The sequence below is a fragment of the Molossus molossus genome, unplaced genomic scaffold, assembly GCF_014108415.1.
Source record: "Molossus molossus isolate mMolMol1 unplaced genomic scaffold, mMolMol1.p scaffold_m16_p_5, whole genome shotgun sequence".
Classification (NCBI taxonomy): domain Eukaryota; kingdom Metazoa; phylum Chordata; class Mammalia; order Chiroptera; family Molossidae; genus Molossus; species Molossus molossus.
The window spans coordinates 3,577,398-3,598,542 of NW_023425388.1; the positions used below are offsets into that span (position 1 = coordinate 3,577,398).

The 21,145-nt window shown below is 55.2% G+C and overlaps 1 protein-coding gene across 1 annotated transcript; it reads left to right on the top strand.

Moving 5' to 3' along the window:
• Nucleotides 1-10,479: 10,479 nt before the first annotated feature.
• KCNE2 (potassium voltage-gated channel subfamily E regulatory subunit 2) lies at nucleotides 10,480-17,118 on the top strand. Its single transcript, XM_036243624.1, has 2 exons — nucleotides 10,480-10,566; nucleotides 16,738-17,118. Exon 2 carries the CDS (start codon nucleotides 16,747-16,749, stop codon nucleotides 17,116-17,118), a length of 372 nt encoding a protein of 123 aa, XP_036099517.1. The 5' UTR covers nucleotides 10,480-10,566; nucleotides 16,738-16,746.
• The last annotated feature ends 4,027 nt before the right edge of the window (nucleotides 17,119-21,145 follow it).

The following is a 21,145-nucleotide window of genomic DNA, read 5'->3' on the forward strand; positions in this document are numbered from 1 at the left end:
TCCAAGGAAGAACTTCAAAGAACTGGGAAAATAAAAGTTTCTATAAAGGAGATGTCCGGACTGGGCAAACGAGAGAGCGGGGGGCCATGCAGCAGCCCCCCCGCTCAGGCTCTAGCCTGGGAAAACAAAGGAGCAGACCCTCGACCCTCCGAGCAAGAAACAGGGAGATCAGTGGGGAATGAGAACTGGGCCTCCTCAAGCAAAACAACGGGGTGTGGGTTCCCAAACCATCCAGACCAGCTCAATAGTAAACAAAACTCCAGATGCATCTCCACAGAGGACCGCAAAGTGCCCTGGCTTGTGTCACTCAGGTCGCCGCAAGGGTGGGGAGCAGTTATCTGGGTTTCAGGGGCATCTATTTATAGAAACGTCGAGGTTAGAATGGCAGCCACTGCACACAACTGGTGTTTAGTAAAACGGGTCTATATTCCACCGAGCTGTCGTGTTTCTTTACGCTGAAAAGTGTAACCTTCTTAGCCCTAAGGGCAGCTGTTAAAATGCAGGGACTTGATTTTTAAGAAAGCCAAGATGTCTTCTATTTTAATAAAGAGCTTAACGTGCCGGAAACGCTACCGCCGAGTTGGACGCCTGCACCCTGACGAGAACCAGCCCAGCTTCTGGGAGCAGTCTGGCCGCGCTGCGGAAAAGCTCAGCGTTGGCGCCACCTGGTGTCAGCTACCCAGGTTTCAGGTATAAAACCCAGAAAGAGGTGCGTTGCTCACGTAAGCTCAGAAAACAGGAAGGTCACGTTAATCACCAAAGATGATAGTTTACGCATTTTGTACTGTGAGCGGTCGTGCCAAAGAGCAACCGAGAGCCGGGTCTTGTACTCTGACACGTGTGAGTCTGAGGTTATGACATTTAGAGCCACTGTGTCTCATCGGTCAGGTGGGGCTCATCGTGGCAAGCTTGCAGGCTGCAGGTTGGCATACACGCCAGAGGCCTCACACACGGCCAGGCACACAGTAGGTGCTCAGTGAACGGGAGTAGCTGAGCCCGCAGCAGCGCTGTTGACGTTACTGATGGGCAGGGCAAACCTGTAACTTCAGGTTGGACTTGAACTCTGGTGCTGTCAGTACGTTCCCGAGAGAAGACGACATGGGGGTGCAAGGAGAGCCCAGTGAGAATCTGAAAGCACAGCTGGAGCTGGTGGCTCCCAGGTCAGCAGAGCTCAAGGTCACATTTCCTGGGCAAGGTCATATTTCCCGGGTTGAACAAGGCTCTTAGGTGCTGCTCAGATTGACAAGTGTCCAGAGACGTCACAGGGAGGATGGGCTCTGCCTGAGAGAGCAGACGGGGAGGGTTGATGAAGGGGGAATGATGCTCAGGGCCTTCTTAGCACCTCGGGTCCTCCCTGTGCAGAATCGATGGGCTGGACCAGATGCTCTCCAAGGCCTCGTGCGGTTCCAAAGTCCTAGCGTCCTGGGGTTAAGAACCATGGGCACAGCACCAGGCTCTGCTGGCGACACCTGCGGAAACGCGACTTTCCACCTGCTGCTGGTCGGAATGTAAAGGGCCCAGCCATTCTGGAAACCTAACTTACCGATTTCTTATCCAGTGAAACTTACATCCGCCACAGGGCTCAGCAACTGCCCTCTTGAGTTTATCCCAGAAAACAAAAATGTATGTTTACGCCAACCCTGTATGTGAACATTCATAGCAGCTCCATCCACAAGGGCAGAAACCTACAAACAGCTCTAGTGGGGAGAGGCTGGGCCTCTGCAGAGTAAAGTCCCGAGTGGGAAAAGCCAGTCTCGAAGGCATATATCCTGTGGCGTCCCGTCTACAGAACATTCCCACGGGGACAGGTTTCTAGAGAGGGCGACGGGGCACAGGGGTCGGAGAAGGTGCCAGGTGAAGGGCTGCGAGGGGGTCCTTAGTGACGGGTGACTGTGCCGGCGGTTCCACTAATCTATGCGTCAGATGAAATTGCATCAAACTACACACACACACACACACACACACACACGTGCACGCGTGCAGGTCACAACAGGATCTGAATACGTTCCGTGACCTACTCAACATTTTCGTGAGAAAGCCCATGTCCTGGTTTTGATTGTTTTTACTGCAGTTCTGTATGATGTCACCAGCGGGGGACGCTGGGGGAAGGTACATGGGACTCAACATATCTGCAACTTCCTCTGAGTCTAAAATGATTTCAGAATAAAAATAAAAGAAATGTAGAGAACGGTTGTATCCATCCCTCCCTGAGATACATATTAAAAGGGAAATAAGCCCTGGCCGGTCTGGCTCAGCTGTTAGAGCGTCGGCCTGCGGTACAGAGAGACCCGGGTTCTGTTCCCGCTAAGGGCGCGTACCTCGGTTGCAGTTTGTCCCCGGCCCTGGTTGGTCGTGCGGGTGGCAGCCACTCGATGTGTCCCTTCACATCGATGTTTCTCTCTCGCTCTTCCTCTCTCTCCCTCCCACTCTACCTGAACAAAAAATGGAAAAATGTCCTCGGGTGAGGATAAAAAAATAAATAAATAGAAAGGAAATAAGCCCAAAGCCTTGCTCCGGGCTGGTGGCGGTGAGGGCTCGAACCCAGAGCCCGGAGGCCCCTGTCACCCTGGACCCAGAGTGGACCACTCTGCTCCGCGTGGCTTTGGAGCCAGGCGCCCTCGACAGCGCTGTGGGGACACAGGGCGGGCGTTTTGAACACCGCAGCCTGAGGTCTAGTTTCCCTTCTCCGGCCCTAGCAGAGAGGAGCCCCGTATAAACACCCTTCCCGGTCAGGCTTGAAGGATCCAAGGGGCCATCCAGGCTTCAGAGGGGACGGCAGGATCCCGGCCACCCGTCCTCTGGCCCCTCGGGCAGCTGTGCTCTCGCCTGAAGCCACTTCTTCCATCTGCACAGCTGCTGGCTCTGGGGCACGGCTGCAGACAGACCCCTCGGATGTCACCTTGCTGGTCGGAGTTGATGCCTGCGGGTCAGAACCTCCTCGTTTCCCGCCCCAGCACCCAGCTGTCGGTTCTCTCAACTTGGCCGTTAGGTGGCTCACGTAACCGGGTCGTGCAGTCTTCGTCCTTCTGTTACCGGCTTACTTCCCTCAGCATAGAGCCCCCCAGGTTCATCGGTGGTGTCGCATGTCACAGAATCTCCTTTTTAAAGGCTGGGTAGTATTCTATCGCACGTGTGCCCCCACGTCCTCCATCGCCCACCCTGCGGCGGCCACGCCGGGGTTTCCACCTGGGCCCCGGAGCGAGCGGCGTGAACACGGGCCCGACAGCTCTTCAGACCCAGCGCTCAGTCCGCTGTGAAGTGCCCGGGACGGGGTCCTGGCCGTGGGGCCGTCCTCGTTTTACCTTCTTTTGAGGAACCTCCATACTGTTTTCCATAGTGACCCCCATTTTGCATTTCCACCAACAGCGAGCAAGAATGCCAATTTCTCCACATCTTTGCCATCGCAGGACGTTTTATCTTTCCTTTTTTCTTCCCTTCCTTCTTTTTTCTGTTTTTTGTTTTGTTTTTGTGTTTTTTTTTTAATATAATAGCCGTCCTGGTAGGTGTGAAGCAAAACACCCTCTACAGCTGCTGCTAGTTTGGACCAGGAGTGGCCTGCGGGGGTTCTCCAGGACCAGGTGAGCGGCCAGTTTGCTCTAAATGTTCAAGGAGAAGAGAGTCTTACGAACAATGTTTTAGGGGAACAGGTGCTGGGGTTTGGCAGATGCCCCCAACTAAGGCGGACCAGGAGCGTCAGGAGGGCGGGGGACAGGAGGGCTGGGAGTCCGCGGTGACCGGCCGGGGAGCACTGGTTCCCAGGTGCGGGGGACGCTTCCTGCCCCGGACGCTCTCCATCCGGCCTCTGTCTTTGCGTCAGACACCAGAGCTGCAGAGCAAACCCGCCCAGGCGACCATCGGCCCAAACCGAGGGCTCGGGAGTAAGGAGAGCTTGTGCCCGGGGTGAAACCCGGGAAGTCGCACTGGGGCGCGGAACAGGCGGGCCTGATTCTGGGCAAAAGCGAGAAGCAGACCAAGTTTGCTTGTGGGACCCGCCCCTCCTCCCCTGTCTGGGCTGGTGGCTTTCCTACCAGACCCCACGGCTCCCACAGCGCGGGGGACGAGCCCCGTGGCTCTCCCGCCTGGCCCTCCCTCGGGCTCCGCCTCCCTCTGGCCTCCCCGCCCACGTCTGCCCCGCACACCTGTGGCCGCACCTGGGATTCCACTCTGCTGTGATCACTTCCTGGTGTGACGGGAGCGTGTTCTTCACTCCAGGATGAGACACCAGGAAGCAGCCTCCCGGACACCACGGAGGGCACAGGACACCCCTGAGCTCCGTGTCGCTGTCATCGTCCACTCACAGGGACGAGAGACAAAGCCCTGCCCTCAGGCCCATGACAACTGCCATCCGTACTTTGGGCCTCACCGAAGGAACACGGACCATGGTGCAGCCAAGGTGTCCCCGGTTTTACGCCGCAAAATAGGCCCCCCGCTTCTTGGTGACGAGGTTCTCAGCCCCCGAGGCATGAAGCCAGCAAAGCTGGGGAGCCCCCTGGGCGCAGGCTCCCCTGAAGAGGAGAAATTTCAGCAGAGCCTGGTTTGCGCCATCGCTAAAGTGGCGTCGCCAAGGCCTCTGACAAGCTCGCTGCTTTTGTTGCCAAACAGAAGAAGCTCCGTGTTTGGCGAGTCCGTGGAGAAGCCTTATTTAATGGAAATGGTTGAGCTCATTTGTGGCTCAGAGGAGACAATCCCAGGGGCTCCTCAGATGACGCCACCCACCCGGGACTGTTGTCAGCTCTCTGAGACGCTGGCAGCTGGAGGAACAGCCAGTGCGTGCTGTGTGCCCCGATCCCCGGCTGTTCACGTGTGTGCCCCGATCCCCGGCTGGTCATGTGTGTGCCCCGATCCCCGGCTGTTCACATGTGTGCCCCGATCCCCGGCTGGTCATGTGTGTGCCCCGATCTCCGGCTGGTCATGTGTGCGCCCCGATCCCTGGCTGTTCAGGACCGCGGGCTCTCGCTCAGACCATCCGAGACCACTTCCCAGTTTCCGAGCCCTGCTGGGAAAATTCAGATGCTGTTAAACTTGACATGGTGAAAAGTGTTTTTCCCAAGCATCTCTTTCCCAGGAAGAGTAACCTTGGGACTTTGTAAATACATGGGGTTATTTCATCAGCGCCAGAATCTAGAACCACCTCCTTTTCCATGAATTTGGGGAGCACTGTTCAACCAGACCCAGAGAGAGCAACGCAGGCAGCGTTTCTGCCGTCACGGAGCTCAAGTTCGAGTTAGGGACAGAGGGGGGAACCCATGAAACAAGACAACTTTAGCCCTGGAAGGTGCCTCAGGCAGGGGTGCAGCCTGCACTCGGACTTCATTCACCCTCTAGTCTAAGCGAGGGGCGGCCCTGCACAACCCGGACAGGGAGCCCGGGGTGGGCCTGCGTTGCAGGCTGGGTCACGGGAGAAAGGCCTGTCTGAGAAGATACTAGTTGGAGGGAAGAAGCAGCTGTGCTAGAGCTGCAGGAGCATCCCGGCAGAGGGAGCATCCCGGCGGAGGGAGCATCCCGGCGGAAGGAGCATCCCGGCAGAGGGAGCATCCCGGCAGAGGGAGCATCCCGGCGGAAGGAGCATCCCGGCAGAGGGAGCAGCCGCGGCGAAGACGCTGTGGCAGGCTGAGGAGCGGCCCCTCAAGGAAGGGCGGCTGTGATCAAATGAGGAATTCTGGGACGATCTGGGCAGGCCAAGTGCCGTCACAAAGGTCCTTACGAGGGGAAGGCGAGAGGGTCCGAGTGGCCGGCTGGGGAAAGCGGAGATCGGAGGGATGCAAGGAGGGACCACCAGCCAAGGGGTTCAGGTGTCTCCCGACGCTGGAAAAGCCAGGAAACAGATTGTCCTCGGAGCCTCCAGAGGGAATGAGCCCTGCTCACACCTTGAATTTAGCCCAGTGAGACCCACTGTGGACTTCTGACCTTCAAACCTCTGAGATAGTAAATGTGTATCGTTTCCAGGCACTGAGGTCCCAGTAATTTGTTACAGTAACAACGGGAAACAGTACAGATGCGGAGGCAGAAACAGAAGCGCAGAGCAGCAGGATGGAGCTGTGAGGAGGGGAGGGATCTAGGAGCGGCCCTGGGCTACGTCCTCTGTGGCTGGCGGGCTGCCCTGCGGAGGCTGGATTTTGTTCTGCAGGTGATGGGAGACCCGCGGGGAGCTTCCGGCAGGGGCTCGCGTGCTCGGACGCACGGCGCTGAGCGATCACGCTGCTTGCCCTCCGCGTGGAGGGACGGGGACAAAGGGTGGGAAGCTGGAGGGCAGGGAGCATGTCGACAGGGCTGTGTTCTGAGGTGTCAAGTTAACACAGACCAGCAGAGCGGTAAGAGCAAAGCCGACCTCAGTGTTCGCTGAGCAGAGGAGACTAGTTCACAGGGCCCGGGCAGAAGTGAGAGGGACCAGGCTTCGAGCCACGAGGAGAGAACAGAGCAGGGAAGGGTTCTGGGAGCAGGGGTCTGGTTGGCTCATTAGAGGGAGTGCGACTCTTCTCTGCCGTCGGCCAGGGTACGTTCGTGACACAGACGCCGAGATGCGGTTTTCAAAGAGGCTGGGCGGGTCACTGTGGTCCCGGTGGGTCCCACAGCAGCGGGAAAATCGTGCACCACCCTCAGGACTTGCAGAGGATCGTCCTTGATGAGAGGAGTCAACAGCATTTGATGATGGATTGGATGTGGACAGTGAGGAAAAGGGGGGAATTAAAGCTACTTCTTAGGTTCTGGCTTAAGAAACTGGAAGGGTGGTAGTGACTGACTACAGAGAAGGAGCATATTTCATGGAGAACTAAGAATCCTGTTGAGACCACGGAGGGCAAGATGCCCGTCAGACATCCAGGTGGAACTGTCAGGTGAGCATCTGCACACCTGAGTCTGAAGGTCAGAGAAGAGTAGTGGGCCGGAGATTTAAAGTGACACCTACAGAAATGAGGATTTTGAAGAAGTGAACTTTATTGTGGAACAGTTCACATGAAATGACACGCACCCATTTTCAGTGTACAGTTCGATGAGTTTTGAGAAATGTGTACACCCAGGTAACCACCACCATAATCAAAGTATAAGAAGATTCAGTTACTCAGAAAATTCTCTCTCAAACCCCCCTCTTGCCCCCAAGAAATGGCTGAGCTACTTTCCCTCATTATAGAGATTGATTACTTTTATCCTGTCTGGAATTTCTAGAAAAGGAATGATGCAGGTTAATTTCTTCTGCGTCTGACTTTTTTGGTCAGATGCTTTTGAGATTCATCTATGTCGTTGCATTTATTGTCAGTGTTTTCCTTTGTATGTCGAGGAATACTCCGTTGGATAGCGGCACCACAATTTGTTTACCTACTCATCTGTTGAATGCTATTTAAGTTATGTATAAGTCTGTGTGAACATACTTTTTTCAATTATCTTGGGTAAATACCTCGAAGTGCTATTGTTGGGGGCCTATTGTCTAAGAAACAGCCAAACTGTTTCTGTCATTTTTTTTTAATTGTTTTCTCTATTTTTTTGTTTATTATTATTTTTCTTTATTGATATTAGAGAGAGAGAGAGAGAGAGAGAGAGGAAGGAAGAAGGAGATATAGAAACATCAATGAGAGAACATCGATTGGCCACCTCCTGTGTGCCCCCCACTGGGAATCAGGCCCACAACCTGGGCATCAAACCGGGAATCAAACCGGCAACCTCTTGGTGCAGGGTCAATGCTCAACCACTGAGCCACACCAGCTGCCAAAGTGTTTCAAGTGCTGTACTATTTTGCATTCCCGCCAGCGGCGTAGGAGTGCTTCCTCCTCCTTGCCGACACTTGGTGGTGTCAGTCTTTACAATTTAGCGAATCTAGTAGGTGTAGTAGTATCTCGTCGTGGTTGCAAGTTCTATTTCCCTAATGAATGATGATGCTGAGCCATTGAGGGGGATGGGAAGAGGTTCAAAGCTAGCTAAGTAAATGGGGGGGGGACCTTATTATTCACTCCATGAAAAAGAAAAACTCGTATAGGAGAGAGGTAATTACAGCTCACCACATGGGTCATCAAAGAGCGACATTTCTTTCCTCATAACGGCGCCAACTCCGAAGCTGGATTTAACCCTGGACTGTGGTGCAATCATGCTGGAGTCTGCGGCAGAGCAAGGAGGGTACAGGGTTACCTGTGAGGACAGGAGGTCAACAGACAAAGACCATGAAGATGTCTCCTGGCAGACTCAGCCTGAGGCAGAGAGGCAGCAACCCTCTGGAGATCTCCAGCGACCACCCCTCCCCCTGCATTCCCGCACCTGCCCCTAGCAGGTGTGCTCCCCTGAAGGGTCCTGCTGGCTGGTTGCTTTGTATCCTCAGCAGGGCCCGAGGAACAACAGCTTGAAAGGCAGGCTCAATTCTGAACAGTCTTCTCCTTTGGAGGAATTTGGGGCTTTGTCAGGACCGGATAGCCAACTGAATCACATCCCAGTTCAGATCCAAAGCAGACTCCGCTTCCTGGGTTTTGAAAGGTGTCCAGGTGTAGGCAGACGAGCTCTGTGAGCCTGGGCTTCCCTTTGGTCTCCAAAGAGAACGTTGGCCACTGCATCCCCTGCGTTCCGGGCGGGTACCATCTCCCCCTCCCGTTGGGGACAGTGCACAGTGAACCTGTCGGGAGCCTTCTGCAGAGGCCAAGGGGCCTGTCGGGGGAACACGAAACAGCGCTGTCCCCTTCCGCTTGCCTGCCCAGCCCATAGCTGAGCCTTGGGTCACTCTGCTCCTGCACCCGTCTGATTCCAGCCGTGTGACTGTGTGCCAGGCATGGGGAAGAGCCATCTAAAGACAAGCCACCAAGTGTGAGTGGCAGCACCCAATGCAATATGCAGGTGGTGTGTCAGAATCGTACACGTGAAACCTACACAATCTTATTAACCAGTGTCACCCCCAATAAATGGAATTTTAAAAGAATTATGAAATGGGAAGAAATCAAAATAAGCCAGGCAGGAGTCCCCCTTGTCCAGGTGCGAGACCTCTCTTCTCCCTGGTGAGGTCTCGCCCAGACCCCTCTCCCTGCCGTGTGCTTGTGCGGATTCCTCTTCAAAGTAACAGCAGCAGCTGACCCGTAGAGGGCACTCACTCTTGCCATGTGCCAGGTTCTGTCCGCGGCGCATTATATCCGCTACCTCATTTAATTTTGAGGACGACCCACGAGGTAGGCACGCGTGTTCTCTCCATCTCACAGAGGAAGGACCCACATTTCAGGAACGCTGAGTCACCGGCCCGCGTGGTTGTCAGCCTCAAACCCACGCGCTCAGCCTCCAGGATCTAATACCTTCCAGTTCTGCCTCTACTTACCTACGTGTACACTTGTGCCCGCTTGGATTCTAGTCTTCTTCGCAGGAGGGGAAGAGCCAAGGCTGCTTTGGGAGTGAGGCGATGGGCCTCTGTTCCCTGTTTCCACCAGCAGGTGGCACAGTCTCCCCAGCAGATTTCCGGAGAGCCCTCTGAGTGACCGATTCAGCCCAATTGGACCATCAGACCGCTCCTTTCTGGTTGGGTTTGCGTGTTCTTGTTTGGGGAAGGGCGATCTGCCAGGCCAGATGGGGTCACGAGGAGTTGCTGCAGAGTGACAGAGACCCTTGTATGCGTTCTGATAATGCCCAATACGTTAACCCCCACAATTTGTAGACAATTCGAAATCCCATTCATCCTCCTCTTGCCCCCTCCCACCCGCCGTGGACTTCAAACCACGCTGTTCAAAGCACCGTTTAACGAGAAAGTCCAACTGTTAAGCCAAGTTCCCTTTGCATGGCTCCGTCCCAGAGCAGCGGCCCCTCTGACCTTCAGGTGGTTTTGCTGGCGTGGACTGTCTACAGCCGCGTTCTGGATTCTATTCCAACCCTGGCTCTTCCTCCACTCACCCTGACCTCTCGACCCCTGGCAACGATGACATGACACCGGCACAAGGGTTTGAGAAGAGCCTGGCACATGATCAGCCTCCTAAGTGTCGCCCTCATTAAGCCCCACCCTGCCCAGTGGCAAGGACCCCACTCTGCTAGAGAAGGCTCTTTAGGTAAATAGAGTTTTTCAGCTCTTTTGAGGTCTTTGGAAATTGTCCCAGACAGGACTGTTTCAACAGTCTTTGGCTTATGAGGAGGTGGTCGGAATAGGGGCGCTTGCCTCCGATCCTACGGGCCTCCTTGTTGAACCCCCACCCCCCAGAGAGGGCCACAGCCACCTCGGTCTCTGGGACACGCTCGCCCTGCCCGGGTTCCTCGGGGAACAGCGCTGTGTGCTGACTCCTCCTGGAGGGGGTGGTTCCCTGTGCCCAGGCATTGTCCTGGCTGGAGCTGGCGTCACAAGACCCGGAGAGGGAACTTGTGCAATTGTGCCCAGTGCCATGCTCCAGGCGGGCACACCCCATCGGGCACCGAGGTTATTTCCCAGCTGCCACTCAGTATTTAACTTTCCGCATAAGATTAGATTAAACATTGGGGTTCAAAAAAGCCTAGGGTTGTGGCCGCAGTTGGCAAGGGCTCAGGGAAGGTGCCCGGCGGCCGAGGTCTGCTGCAGTCCTCGAGCCCGCGTCCCAGCAGCACCGTCCAGAGCCCGGCTCTGCAGCAAGGGTCCCGCGCCCTTCACAGGTACGCTTCTGCCACAGACACTTGCTTTGCTTTGCTTTTTTTTTGGAGGAATTAAGTAACAAATCTATTTTCCTTTGCCGGAAAATAATAAAAGGAAATATTTTTTATAATTCCTGGCTCTCTCGCTCGCTCGCTTTCTTGCTCCTCTCCCTCCTCGTTTGGTAGTCTTTTCCTCGTTTCTTCAGTGATTGCTTTTGGATGAACATTTTGAAAGTTTTTTTACAGGAGTTTCATGGGAAATGTAGGTAATCTTATCTTTTTCTATTCTTTATATGCAAATAAAAGACTGTTACCTTCTGTGGGCCTGGATGATGCTAACAACATCCCATCTTTCAGGGGAAGAGCACTTCGGGTTTGGGGGTCAAGTGGGTGTCACTCATGGCGACAGATTGCTCTCGTACTGAAGGGCACACACCGTGACAGGCACGGCTGGAGACAGACCGAAGACAGGGAACAGGTAGCTCATCGGTGTACCTGAGCTCCAACCACGGCTTGGTCTCGTTTGTCCAGGTTAGCTGACCATCCCCAGCAGAGGAAAACAGGGAGTTATTAGAATGTGTGGCCTCTGCTGGGACAGGGCGGGTGCTGGGCACTTGCCTGGCTGATTTGCGTTTCTTGTCTTAGCACTGTGGCCAGCGCGCCAGCCCGGTGACCTTGGACAGGGGGTTTAAGCTCGGTGGGCTATAATTATTCCACCTGTTGTATATGATCGCAGTGATCTCTAAGGGCCCACCCTGGGTTAGTTTTAGAGCAAGAACTATTTATTGAAAATATCTGAAAAATAGCCCTGGCCGGTTTGGCTCAGCGGTTAGAGTGTCCGTCTGCGGTCCGGAGAGACCCGGGTTCGGTTCCCGCTAAGGGCACGTACCTCGGTTGCAGTTTGTCCCCGGCCCTGGCTGGTCGTGCGGGTGGCAGCCACGCGATGTGTCCCTTTCACATCGATGTTTCTCTCTCTCTCTCCCTCCCACTCTATCTGTACAAAAAATGGAAAAATGTCCTCGGGTGAGGATAAAAAAATAAAAAATAAAATAAAATACAGTGATACCTCGGTTCTCGAACATAATTCGTTCCAGGAGGACGGTCGAGAACCGAATTGTTCGAGAACCGAAGCAATGAAACCAATAGGAAAGCGGACTCCACAAAGCGTGACTCTCTCTCTGCACTCACACTGATGACGCGAGCAAGGCGCGCTGGGCCGAATGAACGCCATTCGGCTCATCTCGGAAGTTCGAGTTCCAAATATTTGTTCGGATTCCGAGACAAAAGTTTCTCGAATCTCCATTTGGTCGAAAACCAAAAATATAGGTCCACATATACCAGGTTGAACCATACCAAGTTGCCGATATTCGGCCTTTTTAACCTATATACAGGGCAATTTAACGTGGTTTAACAGAACATACAGAATATTTGCCTTCGCATTATTTTTTTTTATTCCTCCCCCGAGGATATTTTTCTATTTATCATCAGATAAAGTTGGAGGGAGGGAGAGAGAGACAGAGAGAAACATCAATGTGATAGATTGCCTCCCGCACGACCCGACCAGGGCCGGGGATGAAACGCAACTGAGGTACGTGCCCTGGACCAGAATCCAACCCGCGACTCACTGGCCCGAGGGCTGACGCTCTAACCACCGCGTCACACGGCCAGGGCTGCCTTCTTGGAAGAGGGTGAGTGCGTGTCCCCAGCACGGTCACCGTCTGGGTTCAAGAGTTATCCCAGTCCCAGCTGTGATCTACTCGCTCATCCGCGCGTGTCCACCAGTGCACTGCTTCCCACACCGGAGCCGGCTGTCCCCTGGCTCGCGGAGCAGACAGCCTCAGCCGCGTCCCAGTCCCTCACCCCGAACGCCACCTTTCAGCCTGGCCAGGGGCCCACCCGTAGACACTAAATCCCCAGGGGCCCTTTCCACTGTGCTTAAGTCTTATCAAAAGGCACCTGCTGGCCCTGGCCGGTTTGGCTCAGCGGTTGGAGCATCGGCCCATGTACCAGAGAGGCCCGGGTTCGGTTCCCGCGAAGGGCACGTACCTCGGTTTCAGTTTGTCCCTGACCTGGGTTGGGGTCGTGTGGGTGGCAGCCACTCCCTGTGTCTTTCTCATGTTGATGTTTCTCTCTCTCTCTCCCTCCCGCTCTATCTGAAGAAAATGCAGAAACAAAATCTCCTTAGCAAGGATAAAAAAAAAAAGACCAAAAAAACAACCCCTCCTGACCTGCTCGGTGGTGGGTAGGTGTCCCTGCTAGGAGAGCTGAACACACAGCCGGCAGTGCCAGCCAGCGGGGCGGTGCCCACGCCTTGGAACAACCCGACTGACCCGTGGTGTTCGGCGCTGAAGGACTGAGGCATTTTATTGCGGAGATTCGGGGATGGGCTTAGGGGGCCCCGGAGTCCCCTGGAACTAAATGGAGAGCTTCGTGTGTGCGTATGCACGCTTTTCAGAGGAAACATAAAATGAGATTGTTTTATTTCAGTTTTCAAGGGATCTGTGAACCCCCCCGCCCCCCGCAAACAAGTTAAAATCCCCGTTGCAGCGGTTTCCAGAGAGTCCCGCAGCGCACAGGGAGGCGCACTCGGTCCTTCACCCGTGTCTGCCGGGACCCAGGGCGATGAGGCCACCCTGCCCCGGGCGCGAGCTGTCCTGGGATCAGGTTCCAGTGACTGGCTCTCTAAACATCCGTTTCCTCTGCCCCACGGAGGAGGTAGCCCCCCTGTCACGGGTCTCCCGCGCCCTGAATGAGCACACCCTCCACCAGCGGGCCTGGCAGCCTGCAGAAGCAGCCCGGAAGGGACTTCCGAGCCAGCCTGGAGGTTGGGGAAAAGCTTGTGGGCGAGGTGTCCCCAGACCTGGGTTTCCAAGACGAGAGAATTCAGCCACTTGTGCGTGGAAGACACTCAGCTCCTCTGCCCTGCGGCAACCGCAGTCTTTCTTCTTCTGCGGGGCAGTGCAGGGACAGTCGTTTAGAAGGCTAATGACCTCAGTGGTCTCTCCTCTCTCCTGGGCCCCTCCCCCTCCCCCTTAGGACTTAAAGGGCCCCACTCCCATTCCCTGGAGGCTCCCTGTCCTGGATGACCTTGGGAAGCACACGGGCACCTGTCCTGTGTCCCAAGTTCTCTCCGAGCCCTGGAGGAACAGGGACTAACTGCACACTAGCCTGGATTTTCACAGGTGGTGAAAAGCGATGAGTTGCTCTGATGAAAATATCCACAGAACGGTGTTGACAGTGAGCACGGCCTGGTCCACTGCCCTTTCCTGCAGCACTGGGACCTATATACTGCCTCCTCTCGGAGGACGTCCTCTGAAGGAACCCACGCGGCCCGGGAAAGAGACACCCGGGCCCAGGAGCCATGACGATGACTCAGGAATCTGCAAAGCCAGCCCCTCTCTGGGGGAACCGGACACAAGGCAGGGCCTCAGGGGGCCCAGTGCACCCGGTCACCGCTTCAAAGGTGCACTGCGGCTCAGGACCCGCCCACACTTAGCACCCACCCGGGGGCTCTTCCGTACCCCACCCCCAAACCGGTACTTTGTAAACTGAGCTCTTGGGTCCCTTTTCAGTCATTTCTGTGGCTTCACAAAGAGAAGTGGGATTCTCTCGAGGGCACAGCAAGGGATCAGGCTGCCAAGGCTACTGGGGATGCTACTGGGAGAGGCGTGGGAAGGGCCGGAGGAGGCAGGGTGGGGAAGGGCCAAGGAGACGGGGAGGGGGGGGCCCTGGCAGGGGACGTGCCCCTGGGCAGCCCCTTGGCCGGACACACCTGACAGCACAGAGGTGGCGGGGTGTTTGCAATGACGAAGCCAGTGCCAACCCCCACATGAGCAGGTTTTGTCTCCTCGGGGGTTACGGAGCTGGTGGTGAAGTCTCGAGCCAAATCAAAACCAGCCTGGCTCCACCTTCTCCCAGCAAACTGCATTATTTAAGGGGAAAGTACGTCTGTAACATTGCTTAGGAAATGCACTTGGCACGTATTTTGGGGCAATCTTATCTATTTGTTAGGTTTGTTTTTGTTTTTCTTTAAATCCTCACCCAAGGATATTTTTCCATTTAGCTTCAGAAAGAGTGTGAAGGAGAGAGAGAGAGAGAGAGAGAGAGGGGAGGGGAGAGAGAGAGAGACATCGATGTGAGAGAGACACGCTGACTGGCTGCCTGTTGTACAACCCTGACCAGGGCCGGGGACAAACCGCAACCGAGGGACATGCCCTTGACCGGAATCGAACCCTCGACCCTTTGGTCTGCGGGCCGACACTCTAACCACGGAGCCACACCGGCCAGGGCTGTTAGAGTTCTTTTCAACGCACCAGGCTTTGAGTGGAGGGGGCGAGAAAGACCTGAGAGTCCTCTGAACAACAGAACCTAAACTATCAGACTGAGAAACACACCGCCTGGTTACAGTGACTCGCAGTGAGGGGAACGTGGGGAAAGTCCCGGGGTGTATTTGAGCCCCTTCCCCAGGGGGAAGATCTGCAACATGCCTTCCATCGGAAGAAGGGAAGGGTGCACCTTAAAGAGAGGAGACGCTGCTTTCAGAGGGCACCCGGCAAGCCCGTGTCTAGTCGTCCAGGCTTCTGTCCGTGGGAGGACCTGCAGGCCCCTGCCGCTCGAGGCTCCTCCCGCCTCCATCGCTCGGTCCCCGGTCCAGCTGCTTGCTCCACGGCCGGACCGCGGCCAGCGCCACTCTCCCAGCCCCGGTGCTGTCCACGCCTGCCACAGCTCTGCGGTGTCCCCTGCTTGCGGCTGTCACGCACAGAAGGGAGGGGAGGGGCAGGGAAGGAGAAGGGCCGAGGTCGTGAGGGCGGAGCGCGGGGGGGGGGTCGGGGCAGGTGAACCCGAAGGAACTAGGACTCGATTTTGAGAACACCGGGAAGGCATCGCCTCACTGTAAAAATCAAGGGAATGCTAGGATGTCATTCCCTCTTTCAAAGAGCACGCTGACTGCTGTGCAGGGCAGAGAGGGTCGATGGGACCTCGAGGAGATGGCGTGGAGGAGGGTTGTGTGGCATCACCCAGGTGAGAGATGCCGGTGGCTGGGCGGTGACCGTGAGGGTGGACAGGAGCTGGCTGAGAAACACAATTGCCATCTCAGGTTGTTTCTTTGTGTCACTCACCTAAAACACTGCTTTCAGATACGAATGTATGTAGTCACCCCACTGGTAGCCTTGGAAAATACCACCTAGACTTAGGATCGGACACAAACGCCAAAGGCCTTCAGTGCACCTTTGCAACCTCCCACCCTACAGTCTCCGAGAGCACGGAGCACGCGTGGGCTAAGGCGTGCTGAGAACACGGAGCACGCGTGGGCTAAGGCGGGCCGAGAGCACGGAGCACACGTGGGCTAAGGCGTGCTGGGAGCACAGAGCACGCGTGGGCTGAGGCGTGCTGAGAGCATGGAGCACACGTGGGCTGAGGCGTGCTGAGAACACGGAGCACACATGGGCTAAGGCGTGCTGGGAGCACGGAGCACGCGTGGGCTAAGGCGTGCTGAGGTCCTGCTCTAGACAAGGCCTTACGCTGACTGTGCGAGGGTACTCACCTGTCTCAAAACAGAGTCATGCAAGCGTATTGATGGAAATTTGACACATGAGAAAGTATAAAGAAAAAATTTTCTTTTCTTTTATCCTCATCTGAGGACAGTTTTCCATTTATCTTCAGATAGGGGGGGAGAGAGAGAAAGAAACGTCGACATGAGAGGGACACATGATCAGGTTGCCTTCTGCACGACCCCAACTAGGGCCAGGACGAACCACAACTGAGGTACACGCCCTTGACGGGAATCGAACCTGTGACTCATTGGTCCTCGGGCTGAAGCTTTAACTGAGCCAAACCGGCCAGGGTGAAAACATTTTCTTTAAGTATACACCTACTATTAACATTTTGAACTATTTATTTCCAGACCTTTTTTCCATTTTGACATGTATGTATACATTTATTTACATATATAAATTGGGATCATACTATGTATAGTTTTATGTCCCCCACTGAATTTTTATCAGATATCGTGCATGCAAAACAATGCCTGGGAAAGTTAGAGAGTAACAAAGTTGCAGAGTCGCTCTCCAGCCGGGGAAGGAGCAATCTCCCTCTCCCCTCTCGCCCCTCCTCCTGTCCCTCACCCAGCCAGATGCAGACAGGATCATGTTTCTAACCTTGTTCATCCGTGTACCGTTGACCTTGCTGCAGGAGGGAAAGATGCCCACTTTGTCCAACCTGACACAGACCCTGGAAGATGCCTTCAGAAGGATTTTCATCACTTACATGGACACTTGGCGCAGGAACATGACAGCGGAGCAAGACGCCCTGCAGGCCAAAGTGGACGCCGAGAACTTCTACTACGTCATCCTGTACCTCATGGTGATGATCGGCATGTTCTCCTTCATCGTCGTGGCCATCCTGGTGAGCACGGTGAAGTCCAAGAGACAGGAGCACTCCAACGACCCCTACCACCAGTACATCGTGGACGACTGGAAGCAGAAGTACAAGAACCAAATTCTGAATCTGGAAGAGTCCAGGGCCACCATCCACGAGAACCCGGGTGCAGCGGGGTTCAAAACGTCCCCTTGAGGAGTGACGTCCGGTGGGAAGCCACACCCGTGCTGAGAGCAAATCCCAACCTACTGCTCGGCACACTCCAAGCTCCTCGCTCTCTGTCAAGACTTCCCGCAGAGCTCCTGGGGCTGGGCCACTGAGTGACATTTCCACCTCAGGGACCAATGCTCGCTCACTGGGTCCCTGCTGAAGACCTCTCTACATCCTGTGCAACGGACATGTCACTGTAACCAGTGTCTGCAGAGGGAATACAGCCGGGTCTGAAGCAAAGCACTTGGGCAATGAGGCTACATTTACAACGCATGAATCTTCTCTCACGAAGCGTTATTCTGTATGTGACAAGTTCAGTTTACCAACAGGATGTATCACCCAGACGCTGAGGTTCAAGATCAGTCCCTTGCCCTGGCCGGTTTAGCTTAGCCATCAGCCGGAGGACCAGAGAATCCCAGGTTTGATTCCCAGTCAAAGGCACATACCTGGGCTGCAAGTCTGATTCCCAGGCCTGGTCGGGGTTGTGCGGGAGGCAACCAGTTGATGTGTCTCTCCCAAGACACATCGATGTTTCTTTGTCCCTTTCTCTCCCTTCCACTCTCTCTAAAAATCAATGGAAAAATATCCTCGGGTGAGGATTAACAACAACAACAACATAAAATGAAACCAAGATCGACCCCTGCTCCCTGGGCTGACAGAGAGCACTCACTGGTTGATTCGTAAACGTGGAGTCTGAAGTGAAGGTGAACGGGCGGTGGGGTGACACATGCGCATTGCTTTCCCAGCCCTGGCCCTGCCAGAGTCCGAGGACGGAGCCTTCCCAGGGGCAGCCAGGCCCCACCAGACAAGCAGAATCTGCATGGCTGACGTCGGCTGAAAACCTAGACAGCAACTGCTTAATATTTCCGACCCCAGGTTCGAGGACTCACAGATTGAGGTCTGGAAGGTGCCTTGGAGACCCTGATTCATGTCAGGCTGTTTCACGTACAGAGGAGCAGTCTGCACTCCACACATCAGGGGGCTTCATTCATTTAACAAGCAACACTTAACCTCTGTCCTCTTGGGTCACTGGCCTGGAGATCAGCAGTCAGAGGTGACGGAGACGCCCTGAGCTGGGGGAAGCCACTCAACAGAGAGGAAGTCAGACACGTAAACACCGTGGTCATAATGTGACAGGGTTACAACACAGACCCACACACAGTGGGCAGAGCTGGAGCAGGGCCAGGAGGGCAGGTCTGACTCAGGTCAGACCTCAGAGGAGCTCGGAGCAGGAGCTCAGGGGTGTGGGGCTACAGCTTCACGAAGCCTCCTGCTCCTCGCTCGCCTTCTCCTCCCCGTCTCCCCATCTCCCCAGCAAGGCAGGACAACAGTGAGCAGGGCCTCAAGTCTCAGGCATTGAGACCAATTCCAAACAAGCAGCCCTTCTTCCAGGCATGCTTGCTTGTAGGACGTGTTACCCCGACTACAGGCTTCTTCTTCAGAGTGAGATTAGCATCAAGCATCTGATTCCTGGTAACGGGCTGTATGTGACCGAGGCAGGAACGTTAGCACAGGGAAGAGGCCCTGGGCTCCACCCCCTCCCTCCCCTTCTAAGTGAAAACACTGCGGATGTGACTTGTGGCTAGACACCTGTCCCCTCGAGGCTCCCCTCCCGGGGTAAGAAATAAAAACCGGTCTCAGCCAGAGTTGGCAGCCATGGTGACCTACGACGAAGTTTTGAAGGCGCTCCGTCCTCTACATCACCAGGCCACCTTCCGGAAAGGACGGACTGAGATGAACTGTGATGATGACCACCTCTCCCCCAGCCTCAGAGACCACGAACCACCTGCCTTCCCTCCCCTTGCCCACAGCTGATGACAACTGCCACCCAGACCCCACTCCCTCCGAGTTTGCCCACTCTCTCCTCCTTGAGTGTGTACTATCACTTTAATAAACCTGCTATGCTTTGCTAAATCTCTCTCCCTCTTGAATACTGTCTTGCGCAGCGACAAGAACCTGGACACTGTCACAGGGTGGAGACCTCCCCGGGCCTCCCCATGAGCCCCCTGGCATCACTACCAGAAGCATTAAATACGGTATGAGAGAAAGTCATTCACAATCCAAGAGCAGATGTGGTGAGTGTGGCTTCTTCCTTCCTCGGATCAGAAACCCAGAGATGCTGCTGCACAGGACATTCGTCCCTCTGTGCCCAGAACGGCAGCTTGGCTGCGCAATCTGGGCCTTGGCTCTGCATCCTGACAGGGACACAAGGTTTCCAGTAGGTGACAAAGATGCTCTCCTTTGACCAAACCCTGGTCAAAACTCTTGTCACACTGAGAGACCTGAACAAACACTAGCAGAGTTTCCAGACGCTCAAGGCAGTGGCCCTAAGATGACCCGGCCCCCTTTATTTAATTAAAAGAATTTTTTTTTTCTTTACTGATTTTTGGAGAGAGAACAAGGGAGAGAGAGATAGGAACATCGATGAGAGAGAACATCGATTAGCATCAATTAGCTAGCTGTCTCCTGCATGCCTGCAACTGGGGATCGGGCCCACAACCTGGGCATGTGCCCTGATCAGGAATCGAACTGGCAACCTCTTGGTGCATGGGTCAACGCTCAACCACTGAGCCACACCAGCCAGGCGACCCAGCCCCCTTTAAAGTGCCTGCCTGACAAAGTTCAACCTGCCAGGTCCTTCCAGCCACAACCTGGTGATAGGCAAACCAGCCTCCTGAGCTCCCTTTTAAAGCAGTTTACTTTAGAAAGCTCACAATGATAAATCTTTTCTCTCTACCTTTGAGGTGTAAAATCTTTTACCACCCAGAACGGTCTGGTCTCTTTGAAATGTCAACACTCAAGGAGGTAAACTCTCCCAGCTTGGGGAGTTAATCTTGCTCGAACTTGCAACACTGCCTCCTTCATAAAGAGAGAAGTTGGTTCTCCTCCAGATAACTGCCTCTTAACAAACCCAAATCAGACTGACCAGTCCCCTGCTCTGTAAATTTCCACTTCCTTAATTGTGCTCAAATGTCCCAGTTCCTTATTCTCCCTTCAAAATACCGGTTACCTCTGTCCCAACCAAAGCTGAGTTTAGTTCACCTGGACGTTCCTCCCTATGGCTAGAGTTACGGAAGCAAGTTTATCCTTCCCACCTTAGCTAGTGCCCAGCTTTATTCTCATTTGAGGCATGAAACAAGTGGGGGGGGGTCTAGGTTCTCCTAATTAAGTACATTTTATCATCACTGAGCATATATGGTACCGACAGAGACAGCTCTCATCCAACTTCACTTTGCGGGAATGGGAGAAATGCAGAATGTTTACAGAACGTGGGGTACACAGTTGTGGAAACCGTCTGCCCCCGTTTGCCACGCCGGCCTCAATCCCCACCCAACTCGGGCTTGCCACTTTCAACCGGAAACTAAAAACGCGGGTTCAAACCACGTTTCCCCGACCCCGTTCGCTTTTCGAGGTCCCCCTGCTCGGTCTCCTGGCGCTGGAAGACCTGCGTCCACCTACTCCTGAGGGTCTGAAGCGACATGAGGAGGAGGCCTGGATACCGGTCAGGCCCCAGCCCGGGCGCCTGCTGGCCGCAGACCTGCACAGGTGAGCCCCGCGGCCTGTGTCTGCACTGCACCTGGGGCGCTGTGAGTGTACCCCGCCCCTGGCAGGCTTGTGATGACGCTTCCACCGCACAAGAGCCTGCAAGTGCCAGGATCCCGGGCCCCCCTCATTCAGGCCGTCACCCGTGTCGGAGGACGTGGGGGCGGCCCGCCCGGCCCCCACCCCACCCCGCCACGGCGCCGCCACGTGTCCTCGCGCCGCGCAGGTTCTGCCCGGGCGTCAGTTTCAACCCAGCGGAGGGGGGCGGGGCCGGGACCTTCCCTCCGTCACCCCAGGTCCGGGCCGGGAGCGCGCGGGCGTGGTCGGGCTCCCGGTGCTCCAGCTGCGCCCGCGGGGATCTGGGAACCCAGCCCCGGGGCACCCACCGCCGTCCCAAAGGAAAACGTGCATTCTGTCACAGATGAATGTTAAACTGGGAAACTGCTGGGGAACCCCGGGGTTCTCCGTC

What these genes read in the sequence shown, in the direction of transcription:
- KCNE2 (XM_036243624.1), top strand. Translation starts at nt 16,747, where the DNA reads ATGCCCACTTTGTCCAACCTGACACAGACCCTGGAAGATGCCTTCAGA.